This window comes from Helianthus annuus, chromosome 15 (assembly GCF_002127325.2).
Source record: "Helianthus annuus cultivar XRQ/B chromosome 15, HanXRQr2.0-SUNRISE, whole genome shotgun sequence".
Lineage (NCBI taxonomy): Eukaryota > Viridiplantae > Streptophyta > Magnoliopsida > Asterales > Asteraceae > Helianthus > Helianthus annuus.
The window spans coordinates 65,764,008-65,782,485 of record NC_035447.2 but is presented as its reverse complement, the minus strand read 5'-3'; the positions used below and the strand labels follow the sequence as shown (position 1 = coordinate 65,782,485).

At 35.8% G+C, this 18,478-nt stretch overlaps 1 protein-coding gene across 1 annotated transcript; it reads left to right on the top strand.

Annotated features, from left to right (window-relative positions):
- The first annotated feature begins 1,904 nt into the window (after window positions 1-1,904).
- Window positions 1,905-10,866, top strand: LOC110924797 (sodium/calcium exchanger NCL2). Its single transcript, XM_022168790.2, has 7 exons — window positions 1,905-2,396; window positions 8,045-8,254; window positions 8,373-8,554; window positions 9,161-9,279; window positions 9,364-9,631; window positions 9,815-10,120; window positions 10,449-10,866. The coding sequence occupies exons 1-7, from the start codon at window positions 2,099-2,101 to the stop codon at window positions 10,695-10,697; spliced, it is 1,632 nt and encodes a 543-aa protein (XP_022024482.1). The 5' UTR covers window positions 1,905-2,098; the 3' UTR covers window positions 10,698-10,866.
- Window positions 10,867-18,478: the final 7,612 nt, after the last annotated feature.

Sequence of the window (18,478 nt, the reverse complement as noted above, 5' to 3'; positions counted from 1 at the left end):
ATTCTTAAAATATATAGTGTTTTATAACCTTTACAACATTCTTAATTTTATCTAGCTAGGTTTCTATATAATTTTATTCAAAACTTAGCATGGTCAAATATATGCTACTGATTTTGTATTTGTTTATTTTTAATACAGTTTTGTTTTTAATTATATATATCTATATATTTGTATAAAATGTTTTATAAAACCCTAATTATAGGGTTCGGCGTTCTAATTTGTATGTATGTTTCGATAGAAATTTTATTTAGAGTAAACTTCAGTTTTGTTTCCTGTGGTTTGGTCACTTTAACGGTTTTGCCCCAAACCTTTAGAAATAGCCATTTTCCTCCAATAGTTTGCTATGGTTTTTCCATTTTACTCCCTATGGAAAGATAGACAGTTTGGATGGAATTAGAAGCGGAGAGCAAAATGGAAAAACCATAGCAAACTATTGGAGGAAAATGGTTATTTTTAAAGGTTTGAGGCAAAAACCGTTAACGTAACCAAACTACAGGGAGCAAAACGGAAGTTTACTCTTTTATTTAAAATTTGTTTGTTTACCACACTTTTGTAGGGGACGTCAAAGTTCGAGCCTCTCCCAACACATTTTCCCTGTTTTATAAGTCGTCAAACTTCAGTGAAATCTCATATTACAAAAGAAAAAAAAATCCCGCCACCTCGCTGGTAATTAAACATCTAGACCCTAGTTGCTACTAATTATTCCATATATAAATAAGCAAACTTTTTGTGCATAACAACTTGTAACATATGCTTTGTGAGTTTTTCAAAAAAAAAAAAACTTCCTTTTTTAGTTTTAATCCAAAGGTTTTTAACTTTCACAATTTTAACCCTACATAATTTTTCTTTTTAACTTTAACCCAAACTTTTCATTATTTTTAACCTAAAAGTTTTTACCTTTTGCAATTTTAACCCTACATAATTTGTTTTTTTAACTTTAACCCAAAACTTTTCATTATTTACAATTCAACTTCACAACTTTTGTCACTTATACTTTTCATCTTTGGCAAATTTCGTTTTACGTATAGTTCTTAATTTTTCGAGTTAATACGACACAACGTACAAGTGTGGTTCAACTTTTTATGTTTTGTTTCAAATTTTGCAAGTTAATACGACGCAACGTACATGTGTGGTTCAACGTTTTTACCTCTATTTTTCCATGTTTGACAGGTTCGTCGCAACACGCAAACCCTAGGTCGAGTCGTGTTGGTGGTCGATAACGGTTGTGTGACATTAGTACTATTTGACACCGTTTTACGCCCCGTCGCAACGCGGCGTGTGCTTTGGGGGTTTTCCAAAGAAAAAAATCGTTATGCATCTGGTTGTCGTAACCTTGGCTTTGGGGGTTTCCAAAAAAAATTGATTTTTTTACTTTTCACCCAAAAGTATTTCATAAATTACTTTTAACCTGAAACTATTTGTTTTTTTACTTTTAACCCAAAACTTTTTATCTTTTGCAATCTATCCTCACAAATTTTTTTACTTTCAACTTTGGTCCTTTACAGTTTTCATTTTCCACAAATTTTTCGCTTTATGCTTGGTTCTAAATTTTGTGCCTTAACACATCGCAACGTGCGTCTTTTGTTTAATTTTTTTACGATTCGTTCTAAATTTTGCGAGTTAACATGACGCAACATGCGTGTGTGGGTGAATGTTTTTACATCGTCTATTTTTCCCGTTTGTCAGGTTTAACATAACGTGCGAGTCCTAGATCGACTTAGTCATAACTAAAAAATCACCGCCGCATTGCGGCGGGTCTCAATTCTAGTTATTATTATTATTATTATTATTATTATTATTATTATTATTATTATTTGACAAATTGGTGTTACAATTCAACGTATGCGACCTTCCTACAAGCAACGACCTTTGTCTTATATATAAAACCACTTGTTCAAACAAATCCATTCAAATATCCCTCAAGATTCTCCAAGCCTTGAATCTTCATCGTCATCTTTCTTCAATCCTAGCCCTTTTCATTTGTTCTATCGACCTGACCGACCCGAACCAACTACCTTTTAGAACCCCTAAAATCTTTTTTCTTGACAATTAACTCAACCCAACTAGCCACTCAAGCTGAAAGAAAGCTCGAAACACGATGAAAACATACATGAAAAATGGAAGCTTGATTATGTTCATTGCTATCTTGATGGGCTTTTGTGGTAACACAGAAGGTGCTGAAGTAACATGTGAACCTCAATACGGGTTCTTGCCATGCACAAGTGGTCTTTGGGGAAAACTTTTCTTGATCGTGGTTTATCAATACTTGATGTCTGTGGGTCAAAGTTATATTTCAAACGGGTCGGATAAGTTCTTCAGCCTTATTGGACCGGGTATCTTTGGTGCCGGGTTGTTCCATATTCTTGCGAACTTCCCTTTGCTGTACCTCATCCTTCGTAAGCTTCATTTCTTCCCATCTTTAAGTTTCTTATCAACTTGTTTTGTATACCAACAGAAAAACTCAAAAATCAATTAATTAATATTTAAAATGAAAGAATATAAGTAGTTTAATCTTTATTGTTATTTGGTAAAAAATGATGAATGTCTTTTTATTCTTTTTTTTTAACTGGAAGAATATTAGTAGTTTAATCTTTATTTTTATTTGATAAAAAAACTGGGTGTCAGTTAATATCCTCACATTCATTTTCTTCTTTTTATGTTTCTTGGAGGTAGGTGGCTTATTTTTTTAAGTAGTTTCTTTATGGGTTATTTGGGTAGAAACGAGTAATATCTTATTTATTTAATTTTTATTATTTCTTTCTTATGTTTCTCGGGAGCTAGGTGGCTTATTTTTTTGAAGTAGTTTCTTTATGGTTATTTGGGTAGAAACGAGTAATATCTTATTTATTTATTTTTTATTATTTCTTACTTATGTTTCTCGGAGGTAGGTAGGTTATTTTCTATATTTTTTATTGGAGGGTATGATGGTGGATTTGGTGGGTTCACATGGCTAGTGCGCGATGAATCTGATATTAGGGTGCACGGGGTGCCTTCGGCAACCCCATGCGGTGGCCCATTTTCCCGATTGGTAAGACACCGCCATCACTGCGGTGACCAAGAGAGAGGGGGTGTTCCCGGTGGCGGCTCACCGAAGAGAGAGGGAGGAGAGAGAGGCCTTGTCCAATCAATGCTTTTTTTTTTTTTTTAAATAAAAAACCAATTCACCTAATAGAGGAGTGGCGCCATCAAAAAGAGGTATTAGGGGAGTGTTAGAGGGGAGTTGACGTGGCACTTTCTGGTTGGTTACGTGTAAGAGGGGGGACTCACCTAAGAGGTGAGCACCCCTTACACCCTTAGTAATAGCAATAGTAGGGATTATTATATAAGGGTTTGTGTAAATGCAAAACCATTCTTACTTAATGTTCGTGATATGGATAGGATATATACATTTATATAATTGAAGTTTAATTCTTTTTCGTTTTCATGAATTCGTTCAATTTTATGGATTTTCATGTGTATCAATACATGATAAAAAAAAATCACTAGTAGCGTGTAAAAAATAATTGTTAATGCTATGCTAGCGCACTTGGTAAAAACACAAACCTTTTATAAGGGGAGTTTATAGATTCAAACATGAACAAGAGATAATAATTTATGATTATTTATGCAAAATTATAGTAAAAGTAATATAATTTGCAGGTAAAAAAAGCTTATAGTTATTTGTGTAAAAGTAATATTTACCGTCAAGCTAGTTAGAACAATACGTCTAAATGGTCTAGCGATAATGAGTTAAAAGTAAATGTTGGATAAGTTTTATGAAAAAGAGATTTTTTTTAAATTTTTTTCGTATCTTGTCAAGTATATATTTTAGTCCCATGATCTGAAAAAAAGATATTTGTGTATTTACACTAGTAGATTAATTATAATCATTCTAGAGTAATTACACATAATTACTTACTAGAGTAAATACACGATTTCTTTCTTTCTTTATTTATTTTTTTTACATTTTGCAACTAAATATCATGCTTAAGCAGATTAAATTTCTTTTTCACTTCTCATATTAAGACCCATTTGTACATTAACATACTTATATATGATCTCTACTATATATATAATGACTTTGGTGTACGTTGTGGCTTTTTTACACAAGAAGTACTATCCTCGACATAAAAAATGGCTTTTAGGTGATCGTATATGTTTTCTTTAAACTATAAGTTTAATAGTTTAGATAGGGGTGTCGCTTTATATAGGCCCGGGGGTGCCCCGGCCTAACCGATTTTTCGCTCGTAGTTTTAATTTTATCGAAAATTTTTGGTTTTTTTTTTTAGTGTAAAATATTAGATTTTTTAAGAGTCTAGCCTCCACTGATTTAGATTTTAAGAGTCTAGCCCTCACTGATTTCGATTTTAAAAATCCAAACCCTATTGAGTTTTCGTTCATGTTCCGCCACTAATTTCGACACCGCAACAAAGAGTTGTTATTTAAGTACTGGCCTAGACTGAATACATAGAGGTCAAACCAAGAATGTATTAACATATATTGTTTCAAAAAATTAACTATTTTAGCAAATGAGAAAAACAGTAGCCTTTTATCTTTTATGCACATCCTCCTACATCACTTTTTTTAGATAAACTATGATGTTGAAAGTGTATATATTTTATAAACAAAAAGAGAATGTGACAAGTCCTTTGACCAAGTCAGATGGAAAATTTGGTGTGCAATGATTCAATGAACATGGTATCAACATGAGTTGATCACATTATTGGGACTTTATGACACCTACACCCACTTGTATCAATTTGTTAATTTTTTTTTTTTTTGGGAATATAGCATATACTAGTTTGTTAATTTATGTGATATGAATACAATATATATTAAAATAGAAGGTGTATTGAACAATTTTGCTTAACGTACGTTGTGAAGATATAACATGTGGATATTGGGTTTATAATATGCGGATTTGTGTTGGGGAGGTAAATACGCATGTGTATATAAGAAAAAGAAAGTCCACATGTTAAAAACAAAAGAATTGCATGTGGGAAAAAATAAAATCGCATGTTAAGATAAAAAAGCCGCATGTTGATAAAAAAAAAAATTCTGCATGTTAAGGAAAATAATCTGGATGTTGAACCTGCTCAGCGTACGCAACGTACGTTAAGCAAAAAGATTGGAATAAATAAATAAATGACTTTGTTAGTTATTTATTTATTAGCATGCTTATGTAGTTTATTTGAATGTTTAAAAGATTGGAATTTGAGTTTGAGTAGGTTAAGGCTTCGTTTAGTATAAAAAAGGCAATTGCAATCGTATGTTTGGTGTGTTTTTCCGGATTGAAAAGTAAATCAGTTTGTTCATAGTTTCTCGTTTAATTTTGCGTGATTCTGATTATGGGGTTAGAAGTATTAGGTTTATTCTAAATAGATTAACAAAATTTTGAAATGACATGTATAACGTGTTAACGAAATAATTTATTTTCTTAGTCATAACATATCTATCTATATAATAAAAGAAACCTCTTAAGGGACACATGTCACTTCCTCAAGCACTCTCTAATTGTGTTTTCTCTATTAAATCAATTTACTAATATGATAAATTTGTTAGTGGTGATAAGGATAAAAAAGATAAAGAGAAAAATGTTGATTATAAAATTTAAATTTGGAAGATAATATTGAGTATGGTATGAAAAAAAATTACGCCTTATTTTTTTTTTTTTTTTTTTTTTTTGAAAAATTGAGTAGTATTGTAACAAGATTTTATAATATTTTCAATTAAACCACTTAAAGTTTTTTTTTTCCAATTTAGTCACTCAACTTATAGGTAAAATGTCAATTCTATATATTTTACTAAAACAATTTATAAAGTTGGTTATATATGGTGTTGAATTGTTATACTAAGTCTCTCAATGGATATTTACATAATTTTGTTGAAACACGTGTTTTCTTAATTTATTTGAATGTTTTATCATCATCACCATGATTGTGTGTAGAAGTTTATGCAACAGGTCGTAAATGTTTAAAAAATAAATTTAACAAAATTTATAATTGTCACACGAAAGTTCATTTTCTTAAATACATATCTTTTAAAAAACAATTCTATATGTTAACAAATTACATTATACTTTATTCAATTAATACTCAACCCTTCAATGCATATATTTTTTAAAGCATTATTTTTTTTCATTATGAATCATATAATATTACATTTATGTTTGGTATATAAATGTCTTCATCTTTGTTTTACATTTAGAGGAAATATTTATTATATAGTTTAAATTGTTCAACGGACACATGTCACTTCCTCAGGCACTCTCTAATTGTGTTTTCTCTATTAAATCAATTTATTAATATGATAAATTTGTTAGTGGTGATAAGGATAAAAAAGATAAAGAGAAAAATGGTGATCATAAAATTTAAATTGGAAGATAATAATGAGTATAGTATGAAAAAAAATTACACCTCATTATTTTTCTTTTCTTTTTTTTTTTTTGAAAAATTGAGTAGTATTGTAACAAAATTTTATAATCTTTTCAATTAAACCACTTAAAGTTTTTTCTTTCCAATTTAGTCACTCAACTTATAGGTAAAATGTCAATCCTATATATTTTACTGAAACAATTTATAAAGTTGGTTATATATGGTGTTGAATTGTTATACTAAGTCTCTCAATGGATATTTACATAATTTTGTTGAAACACGTGTGTTTCTTAATTTATTTGAATGTTTTATCATCATCACCATGATTGTTTGTAGAAGTTTATTTAACAGGTCGTAAATGTTTAATAAATAAATTTAACAAAATTTATAATTGTCACACGAAAGTTCATTTTCTTAAATACATATCTTTACAATTCTATATGTTAACATACATTATACTTTATTCAATTATTACTCAACCCTTCAATGCATATATTTTTTAAAACATTATTTTTTTCATTATGAATCATATAACATTACATTTATGTTTGGTATATAAATGTCTTCATCTTTGTTTTACATTTAGAGGAAATATTTATTATATAGTTTAAATTGTTCAACCCGTGTAACACACGGGGAAATAACCTAGTTAGAGTATATATAATAACAATAACAACAACAATATAGCAATAGAAAATAACAACAATAGCAATAGAAAGTAGTTCTTTTAGATAGTGTTTGGTATATAAGAATAAAAAACCGAAATAGAATTGGTCACTGAGAGGGAATAAATAAAAGAATTTTAGTTAGTCAATGAAATAAAATCACTTGTTACATTAGACATTTAGACATTTCATTCTCTCAAAATTATTTCATCCCCCTTGTTTTTTTCGTTGCATTCCCTCTTCACCCTTCGTTAACAACACCAACACCCACAACCGTCGCCACCACCCACTGCCATCGCCATCGCCATCACCCACCTCTGCCATCGTCACCGCCCCACCATCGCCATCACCCACCTCTGCCACCACCTCCGCCATCGCCGACGCCCACCCACCACCGCCACCACCACCCACCACTGCTAACATCGTCACCTCCGCCACCCACCATCACCACCCGTTACAGCAGCCACCACGACCCACCACCACCGCCACCCACCTCCGCCAACGCCCACACTCACTACCGCCTTCCACCCACCGCTACCGTCGTCGTCCACCCCACCCACTACCGCCACCACCTGTTGCCACCACCCGCCGCCGCTGCCACCACCTCCGCCACACGCTATCACCACCCGCTGCTGCCACTACCACCGCCACCCACTACCGCCGTCGTCGCCCGCCGCCAATCACCACCCACCACCGCCACTCACCATCGATTTTATTCTTTCGTCATTTCTTGCCTACCAAACAACACGAAATAATGATTCGTTCCATTCCTACATGGCAACCAAATAAGATATGGAATAATGATCCATTCCATTACCTAGTCTATTACATTCCCTCATCCATTCAACTTCTTTGTCCATTTTCAATCTGACATTTTGAAGTAATTATTTAATACTAGTTATAAAAGAGACATGACTTATTTCATAAAACTCAAAAAAAAAAAAAAAAAAAAAAAAAAGAACCGAATTAAACAAGGAAAAGAAATATGAACAAAATATTGAACAATTGATCATATTATTTTTGCAGAAATGGGATTATCAGCTAGCGATGACACAAGTGCATATTTTAGTGCTGCAATGGGAATGAATGTGCTAGCAGGGACAGCAGTCATGAGCCTAACACTTATTTGGCCGTCTGTTATAGTGTTTGGAAATTATGATCTTGCAGATGATGATGACACCATGGATTTACCACAACTTTTTGATGAAGAACCATCATATATAAAGAAACTGACAGGTACTTAATTGGCTTTAATTTGTTGCATATATACAAACAAGCAATCAAAATTTGTAAACATTTTACTCCTAAAAGTAAAGTTTTGGTTTTGATTTCGTATGTCTTCGTTTCGTTTTAGCATATGGGCTTACAACTGATACCGAAACAAGCTACACTGCACGACTCATGCTCGTGTCAATGATACCGTTTCTCATTCTTCAACTCCCGCAAATCATCAATTCGGCCTCAGTAACACGAGTGATAGTTCTACTAACTCTCATCCTCTCGTTAGGTTTCTTCATTGCCTATGCTGTGTATCAGGTTAGCCTTTTCCCTCAAGCAAAACAAAATCTCGGGTAAATTTTCTTGGTAGAAAATGACATCACTACTAGAAAACCAACTATTAGTGACGGTAAATAATAGTGGTAATTACCGACTTCTGGCCTGTAGGAACTCGGTTGTTGCTACCCATTGTTGGCTTGGATCAACACGAACTCAGTTCCTACAGAAATGTCCAACATAACATATTGATAAGATTTCATCTCAAACTTTTAAGTTGTTTGTCAGTGAGAAACTATTTACCCACAAAGGCGCAGCTTTTCTAGGGCGGGAGGGGGCGGCCGACCCCCCGAACTTTTCTCTCAGTAGTGGAGAGTATGTAGTTTCGTATAGAAAATTTTGGGTGTATACGTTTTCGACCCCCCATCTTATAGAGATTTTTGAGTATATACGTATGACCCCCCGGTCGGAAATCTCAAGCTTCGCCACTGTTTACCCACACCATGTTTTCCAACGACTACCACTTTCACAGAGAGATTTTCAACAGATGTGTCCGTCGATGAAAGCGCATTCTCTTATAGTGCATGAGACTTGTTTTTGTGACAAAAAAAAAAAATCAATGGACTAATTATTTCGGTTCACATGTAGATGTTCCAACCTTGGATTCAAAACAGAAGATTTGACTATGTGAGACAAAAGTTTGTCAAGAACAAATTATTAAAACTACTCTCCACAAACGGTAAAGCAAATGTGGAGCTAATTAAAGGGTTTGTACCTGTCTCAAAATTCTAATTCTTTTTTGGAATTAATTAGAAAAGATCCTTATAATGGAGTGAAATATTGATGTGCAGGCTGCACAAGGAACTTGACAAAAATCATGACGGTAAAGTTACCAAGGCTGAGTTGAAAACTCTACTTTTAGGAATACAGATAGAAGCAGATGGAAAAATAAGCGAAGATCTTGTAGAAAGAGTCACGGATCAACTTGATATCTCTGGCGACGAATCTATTCAAGAAGATGAGTTTGTTAGGATTTTAACAAAATGGCTCAAAGATGCAAGGAAATCACTCTCCAAGAACGATTACAACCCTCTCAGTTTCTTCACCAAACCACAACCGGTGACTTTCTATTTCAGGAAACATAAGCAACCATTTCTTTTGTTATTGGACACGTTGTTTCAATTCGAATTGGCCTGACCCAAATCTGGCCAATTCGAATTTTACCCAACCCAAAATATTTACATCCACCACTACATATAAACATATAGTTATTAGGTATTAAATTGCCTTTTTTTTGTATAGATACAGGATGCAGATGAAGAACAACAAGCAGCATTGATACCCAAGGAGGATAATCTTAATGATCAGAGTTCAATTTGGGATTACTTGGAGGCTTTGGCTTTGGTACTTCTAGGGACCGCTGTGACGGCTATTGTCGCACTTCCACTCATAATGAATGTTTCTGGTTTCGCTACGGAGGCAAATATCCCTTCCTTCCTTATCCCATACATTATAATACCATGTGCCATAAACATACCTCGTCTCTTATCAACGATCAATTCAGCAAGCCAAAAGACTCAACGCGCAGCTTCTTTAACTCTTTCTCAGGTATCTTCGTCTATTCATCAATCCGTCAACTTCTATATTCTTATTAAGGTTACTCACTCTTAATCTCTTTTCACTGCCTTTTAGGGTTTGTGAGAATTCACCACAGTTGCATTATGTGTTACCATTGGATATATACAGTGACATTTCATTAGTATAGTCTCCTATTTAATAAGAGATAATAAAAAAAAGCCAGATAAAATTTAAATAATAATTTTATACCTTTTCATATTTATCTCTAATACGCGTTTACCTTCTAAAACTTGTAAATGAAATAACTGATGTCGAAAGTAATTCGATCTTACTGATTCATCTTTTTTTTAAATTATAGATATATTCAGGAGTGTTCATGAGTAACATGAGTAGCTTGACAACATTTCTGTTAACGGTCTACATAAGAGATTTGCCATGGGATGTATCTGCTGAGGTTCTAGTTGTGTTGATTATATGTAGCGTGATGGGCGTTTTCACAAGTACGAGGACAATTTTTCCACTTTGGACCGGGTATGTGGGTTATCTGTTATACCCTATATCGCTACTCATGTTGTATCTTCTTACAACAGTTTGGGGTTGGTCATAGGTTAGATAAGTATTATATTTGTATCCGAATTTTGCGTTGTATTTAAAGTACTATGTTTGGTTATTTACAACAAATATTTTTGAAGGGTGTTATAAGTTTTGCATTGTATTTTGTAATATATCATGTAATTGATGTTGCTTTGAAGGTGTTAATGATAGTTGTGTTATTATTATTTTTAGATTAACGTGTATGTTGAGGTGAATTTTTTTAATACAATGTGTAAACTTCATATTAAGAAAAAAATCACAAAAGCAGTGGTTATATATGCGGGTGTGCCTCTAGTCATGATATACGAAACTCCGTGTTTGGTTACATATATACTATTGCTCGTGTATTAGAGTTTTTTCTTACCAATCATACGTAATTGTGTGTGATAACAAATACGATATTTGTAGTCGTGCATCTGCTTTTCATCACTAATGTTGGTGATTGTAAGTGGATTTACTTAAGAAAAAAAAAAGAAAAGAAATAATAACAAACATTATCACAAGTTGGGAGGTGTTAAATACATACGTGTACAAGGAAACGGGATTAGGAGAAAACGCTCAAAAGTGTGAGAACGGTGAGAACGCATCCTGGTCCAACACGTGTCACGCGACGTAGAGAAGGCGGAGGGACTTTTTTGTCTTTTCAATCTTCTTTTATTTTCCCAACGCGGTATAATATTTTCTAGCGTCTAAGTTTTTTTTGTCGTTAATTGTATTTATTAAACTTTTTGGCATTGAATTAATTGTTTTGTATCACATAATTTTTTGGCGTTATAGCGTTTTCTGGTTAATTTTTTTTGCGTTTTGTGTTGTTTTGTATAATAATTCAATACGAGTCATTAGTATTTGCATAAGATTACAATAAGACAATTTTTTTTTGGCGTTTAGTGACTTTTTTGGCATTTAATACATTTTATAAGGTGCTTTGCCAGCACCCGTTCTCTCAGTTTTCATACTTCGAGCGTTTTGGTGTTTGTAGTTTTTGGCATTTTATATAATAATGTATTTTATTTATAGAGAATTAAATAACAAAACAACATATAACTTGATATCAAAACAATATAAAATGAAAATAAAAAGAATAAAAAATGGTAATCTAATTTCTCTTCCGAATCTTCACTGTCATCAGCCTCTATCTTCTTGAATTTTTTTTGGCGTTTTGAACATTTTTTGAATACTTTAGCTAGATGCCAACTTTCCTACATAAACCCCGTCTTTTTCAGAAGAAGCTGCTTAGTGGCATCCTGCATTTTGGTGTGATATTCTTGTTTGGTGGCATGTCATTGAAGATCAACTCTTGCTTGATTCTATTTATAATAATGGAGTCCAAAGTAGCATTTTACACTTGTGTTGATCCCTTTATTCCATATCGATATTCATCAAGAACAAAGCTTACATGATGACATCAGTCTCTTTTTCTTGAATATTTGTCCATCTCATTCAGCAAAATATTATTGAGATAACCCCCTCAGAAGAAGAATCCATTTCAGTGAAAGCTTTGCCATCTGTGGCATTTTAAAGTGAGTGGTTTCTAGAGGATATGGCGTTCGTGTTTTCTGGGTGTGATCAATTTCATTGTGTATAGACCCCTCTCTTATAGGAGTTTTTTGGCGCGTAGTTTAGGCGGAACTTTTTGTCATACCCCCAAAATCCTCCATGCGGAGTATCACCGCTTCGAGGCGTGACATGAACAGGATCGAGCCACCAATCATATTGAACAACGTAATAAGTAAATAAAATCAACCACGATACAATTGGTGACCAAAGCTAGTTAAGTAAGTTCGAATTAAACAGCGGAAGCATTAAAAGTAAAACCCGTTGGACCGTGTTCCGACCCTGAATAGTCAGTAGAGAACGTTCATCTTCACGTACGAAGGCGGAATCAACGTAAATGAAGTTACCACAGCTTTCCTATTCAATTCCTTTCTTTTTATTGCTTTCTGAATCAGTTTTGACAGAGTTTTAGCACCAATACAATGAACAGGTTCCGCTTCAGTATACACGCATGAATGATCTAGTTTCGCTTCATCTGCCTATATATAGTCCAAGTGGTTTCGCTTATAGTGCATGACACATAAGCGAAACTATCTAAATGACAACCAAGCGAAACTAACAACTGACACACAAGCGAAACCTCTTGTACATACAAGCGAAACCTTAATATAAAACCTAATTTTGACTTTCTAGACCCTATGTTGACCTATCTTGACCTAAGACGTGATGTAAACGAAGTCAACAAACATTCCATGCATCAACAAAACCCAAAATATAAGTCCATAGTTCATAAGTTTAAACTCCAAAGCGTAAGTTTAATAAATTCATAAGGATTTAAATATTAAACACGGAACATAACAGTCCGTATCCCACAACGACTCCTTCCTCGTGCAAGCTCCAAGCATTTAACGACCTATAACGCATGTAACAACGAGTCAACAACAAAGTTGAGTGAGTTCACGGTTGGGTGTTTGTTTTAGTTGTTTCAAAAACATTGTTTTTGTTTAGTTGGCTTACTTGCCGTGGGGGTTACCCCATAATTGAAAATATGATTAACCCATTTCCTTCTTTCCCCAAATCATACCCATAATTAGCGGGGGCTTCCCCGCGTAAACTACTGGACCGTTATGATATCGACTACTAATAAAAAATAAGTTGTGCCCTATGCCAGTGTCTATCATCACTGACAGTTTGCCATAGTCCATTGGCCTAATAGCGCAATTAACTAATGACCCGCTCGCCATTGGCCTCGGCAATTAAGTCGATATAAGATGAGGGACTCAATGATAGAGTTTTGTCTAGTAAGTTTTAAGGTTGTTGTCCTACCCAAGGAGGACGAACGTACGTAGTTCTACCCAAGGAGAATACGCAGGATTAATATTGGCATCCTACCTATGGAGGATGGCCGTACATATCCTACCCAAGGAGGATATGTAGATTCCGTTTTAAAATTCTTTTACCCATTCCCAACCACCAGGAATCCCATGCCTTAGAAAGTGTGTGAACTCACCTTGGTTTGCTCGGTTAGATTCTCAAATATAGCTAACAGTCAAGGTCGGTCAATCACGTCCTAATATGATTACCAGTTAGTTTATTAGTGATTTCAAATAAGCACAAAGTTCCCACACGCGTCTATCACATAACAAGCATCACATCAATAGTTCATGCTCATATCAACATTCCACCTATAGCTACTCAAGAACAGGCATACGATATTGCACATATTATTGACATATGACATGTTAGATCATCCTCAGATAACATACTCGACATTTAGACACGCAATCTACTACTTATGTCATTTCAACTTAAATATCCAAAACTAGGCTGTTTTCGAGCATTTTAATAAAATAGTTATCTTATTTCAAAAATTCCCAACTTTTTACAGAAGGTGCTAAACGATCCAAATATTATTATGTAAAAATCTCGGGATCCAATTCATCACCAATACTTTATAAAAATTCATTTTCCGGACTGCAATCAGATTCATTACTTTCTGACTGCAGTCCACGGAATAATTTATTAAAAATTCATTGTAAGTCGGATTGACGAAATTCCAGTGGGACAATTACTACGACATCAGTGTCCATCTACAGTACCAATTTCATGATCTAACTCTACCCAGGTTTCAAGTTATGACTGAAAATATAACACCCATTTACTGCTGTAAAAACTCAGCTTTAGCTGCTGTTACAAATCAGGTCTTTAAAAATAGTAAACGAAGTGCAAAAATTATGATTCCAGTGCCATTAGAACCGTATTTCATAATACATAAATCTAGACTTCAGAAAATACATTTTTCGTTAAGTTACGGTCTGGTTACAGCCAACTGAAGTTGGCTGTAAAAACCAACCAGCTTTCTGTTTTAGTTCCCTACCTTCTAACGCATGTTCGATTGATTCTGTTAACATGTTTAGTGATCACAACAACATCATACATCAATATTAACCAGCAAATTATCAGGAAATCAGCAAGAATCATAACAACATCATATTAACATCACTTCATTTCTAGACTAGTTTATGTTCAAGACTTTGTTTAAGGTTCTTTAGAGTTTCTTATCATTTTGATCACTACACATTTTTAACCACCTAAACAAGATGTAAGAAGCAAAGATCTAAGTTCTTACCACTAGTTCAAGACTAGGGAAGTTCAAGTGTAGAAAAGTGATGGTTAATAGCAAATGGAGAAGGTCCTTCCACTTCCGAGTTCACCAAGCTTAGTTGTATGACCTATTACACCTTTGTATGTATGGAGATTGGATCAAGATGAACAAATGATGATGATGATGGTGGGGTTTGAGTTCAGCCAAAGCCAAGGGAGAGAAGAGAGAAGGAAAGTGTTGTTGGTGAGAAGATGATAAGTTGTGTAAGGATCTAGTGGTTTATAAAGGAGACTTACAACATACCATTAACCATTAGTCTATATGTTTGTAAAGTACCAAACATGATCTAATAAACAATTTAAAGAAATCAAGGGGTGGGTACACCCCTTGTAACCGTATGATGGGGGGGGGGTTTGGTTGAGTTCTAACTGGTTAGTTAATGATCTTGGTTGAAAATAAAAGGTAAGTTAGTGCTTTATGGTGTGTTATGTAATATATAGTGTGTTAGGGTGTCCGGGGACCATTACTAGCTGTAAAAGTGGAACAATGTTTTTGACAATATTTTTGTGTTCCGGGTAGTGTCCGGTTGTTCGGTTTGATAATGTTCCGTTAAGGTGCTTAATTAATCCATAAAGTGTCTTTTATATATATTTTTGTAACACTTTTGATTTCTAACACTTAGGAAAACACACAGGACTATTTAGTGACTTTTCTGTACACTACTAGTATGTTACCATGCACATGTAAGTATAACACAGATATCAGAAAGCAGTTAAATGATTCAGCACAGTCATCAAGCACTTTAATTTTCATTAATAAGTTGTACGAAATACATGGAATTACGAGGGTTGTCACATTCTCCCCCTGTTAAGAAAATTTCGTCCCGAAATTTAACACCTGGTTACTGAGGAAGCTAGTTATGTTGCGTTGGTTTCCTGGTCTTCCTAGGGTGTCACATCATCCCCCCGTTGATTTGTAATTTCGTCCCGAAATTCTGCAGTAGCTTCAGTCTCAGTAGTGGTTGCATTTTTCTTAAACAGCTGGGGATACTTGAGTTTCATTTGGTCTTCTCGTTCCCAGGTATACTCTGGGCCACGACGGGAATCCCAATGAACTCGGATGAGAGGTATTCTGGTGCGCTTGAGAATCTTAACGTCTCGGTCAGTAATCTCTACTGGTTCCTCAACGAATCGCAGCTTGTCGTCGATTATGAGCTCTCTGAGAGGAACTATGAGGGTCTCATCTGACAGACACTTCTTCAGATTTGACACGTGGAAAACATTGTGAACTCCGCTGAGTTCTTCAGGTAGATTCAACCTGTAGGCGACCTTGCCAATTCTCTCAATGATTTCGAACGATCCGACATAACGCGGATTGAGCTTGCCTCGTTTGCCAAAAGGAACTACACCTTTCCAAGGTGAGACTTTGAGTAGCACTCGATCTCCAACCTGGAACTCGAGTGGCGTTCTTCGCTTATCAGCATAGCTTTTCTGACGGTCACGAGCTGCCGCCATTCGTTGTCGTATCTGAGCAATCTTCTCGGTTGTATCTACTACAAGTTCTGGGCCAGTGATTTGACTGTCACCAACTTCTGCCCAACAGAGAGGTGATCGGCACTTCCGTCCATATAATGCCTCGAACGGAGCGGCCTGGATGTTGGTGTGGTAGCTGTTGTTATATGAAAACTCCACTAACAGGAGGTGCTTTTCCCAGTCGTTACCAAAATCGATTACGCACGCCCTAAGCATATCTTCAAGGGTTTGGATGGTGCGTTCAGATTGCCCATCCGTCTGTGGGTGATAAGCAGTGCTCATATCTAAACGTGAGCCAAAAGACTTGTGCATGGCTTGCCACAGTTCCGAGGTAAAACACGCGTCACGATCAGAAATGATGGAGGTGGGCACTCCGTGCCATGATACTATTTCCTTTAAGTAGATGTCTGCTAGAGTAGAAAACTTATCCGTTTCCTTGATGGCTAGAAAGTGTGCAGACTTGGTCAGTCGATCCACGATCACCCAAATGGTGTCGTTTCCGCGTTGAGATCTGGGCAGGCCAGTAACGAAATCCATGGAAATTTGCTCCCATTTCCATTTCGGAATCTCTGGTTGTTGGAGTGGGCCTGATGGTTTCTGGTATTCGACCTTGACTCTCGCACAAGTCAAACATTTGCTGACGTAGGTTGCTATGCTGGCTTTCATACCAGGCCACCAGTATGTAGTCTTGAGATCATGGTACATCTTATCCAAACCAGGATGTATTGAATAACGAGACTTATGTGCTTCAACCATCACAAGCTCGCGTAAGTCTCTATACAGTAGAACCCAGATGCGTCCATTAACATAGTAGGCGCTGTTTTCCTTTTGTTCTAGCCGTTGCCTCGATCCTCGTAGGGACTCAGCCCTGATGTTCTCTGCTTTCAGTGCTTCAACCTGAGCATCGCGAATCTGAGCGGGAAGGTTAGATTGGATGGTAAGCTGTAACGCACGTACACACTTCGGTATACTATCCTTTCGACTGAGAAGCATCGGTCACAACATTGGCTTTGCCCGGATGATACTTGATCGTGCATTCGTAATCATTCAAGAGCTCGACCCATCGACGTTGTCGCATGTTTAACTCCTTTTGCTTGAAGATATGCTCGAGACTCCTGTGATCGGTGTAAATGGTGCACTTGGTACCGTACAGGTAATGTCTCCATATCTTAAGTGCGAAAACAACTGCTCCCAATTTCAGGTCGTGTGTAGTGTAGTTCCTTTCGTGAACCTTAAGTTGGCGTGATGCGTAGGCAATGACCCTGTCACGTTGCATCAACACACAACCAAGTCCTTGGATGGAAGCGTCACAATAAACCACAAAATCATCTGTGCCTTCAGGCAATGAGAGGATAGGCGCGCTACAAAGTCTATCTTTCAAGTGCTGAAATGCGGACTCCTGTGCATCACCCCAACGATAGGTGACACCTTTCTGAGTCAGTGAAGTGAGAGGTTGCGCAATCTTTGAGAAGTCCTTGATGAATCGTCTGTAATATCCGGCCAAACCCAAGAATTGGCGGATTTCTGTTGGTGTATGGGGTGCAGGCCAGTTCTTAATCGAGTCAACCTTGGATGGATCTACATGAATCTCATCCTTGTTTACCACATGGCCTATAAAATGGACTTCGCGAAGCCAGAAGTCCCATTTTGAAAACTTGGCATATGACTGCTCTTTTCGGAGAAGTTCCAGGATAAGCCTTAGATGTTGCTCGTGTTCCTCCTGACTCTTAGAATAGATCAGGATGTCGTCGATGAACACTATGACAAACTTATCAAGGTAAGGCTTGCACACTCGGTTCATGAGATCCATGAAGACCGCAGGTGCATTCGTCAATCCGAAAGGCATAACCAGAAACTCATAATGGCCGTAACGAGTTCTGAATGCTATTTTGGAGACGTCCTCCTCTCGGACTCTCAGCTGATGGTAGCCTGACCTTAGGTCAATCTTAGAATAGAAACTCGACCCTTGCAACTGGTCGAACAAGTCATCAATGCGTGGAAGAGGATAACGATTCTTTACGGTCACCATGTTGAGTTCGCGGTAGTCAATACACATTCTGAAGGTACCGTCTTTCTTCTTTACGAATAACACTGGAGCTCCCCATGGCGAAGAGCTAGGACGTATGAAACCCTTTTCCAAGAGTTCTTGTAGTTGCGTAGACA

Excerpts from the sequence above, each read along its gene's own strand:
- LOC110924797 (XM_022168790.2), top strand. The coding sequence starts at position 2,099 with ATGAAAACATACATGAAAAATGGAAGCTTGATTATGTTCATTGCTATC. Across the intron at positions 9,280-9,363 it reads AATGTGGAGCTAATTAAAGG|GCTGCACAAGGAACTTGACA; the intron begins GTTTGTACCTGT and ends ATTGATGTGCAG. Across the intron at positions 10,121-10,448 it reads CTTCTTTAACTCTTTCTCAG|ATATATTCAGGAGTGTTCAT; the intron begins GTATCTTCGTCT and ends TTTAAATTATAG.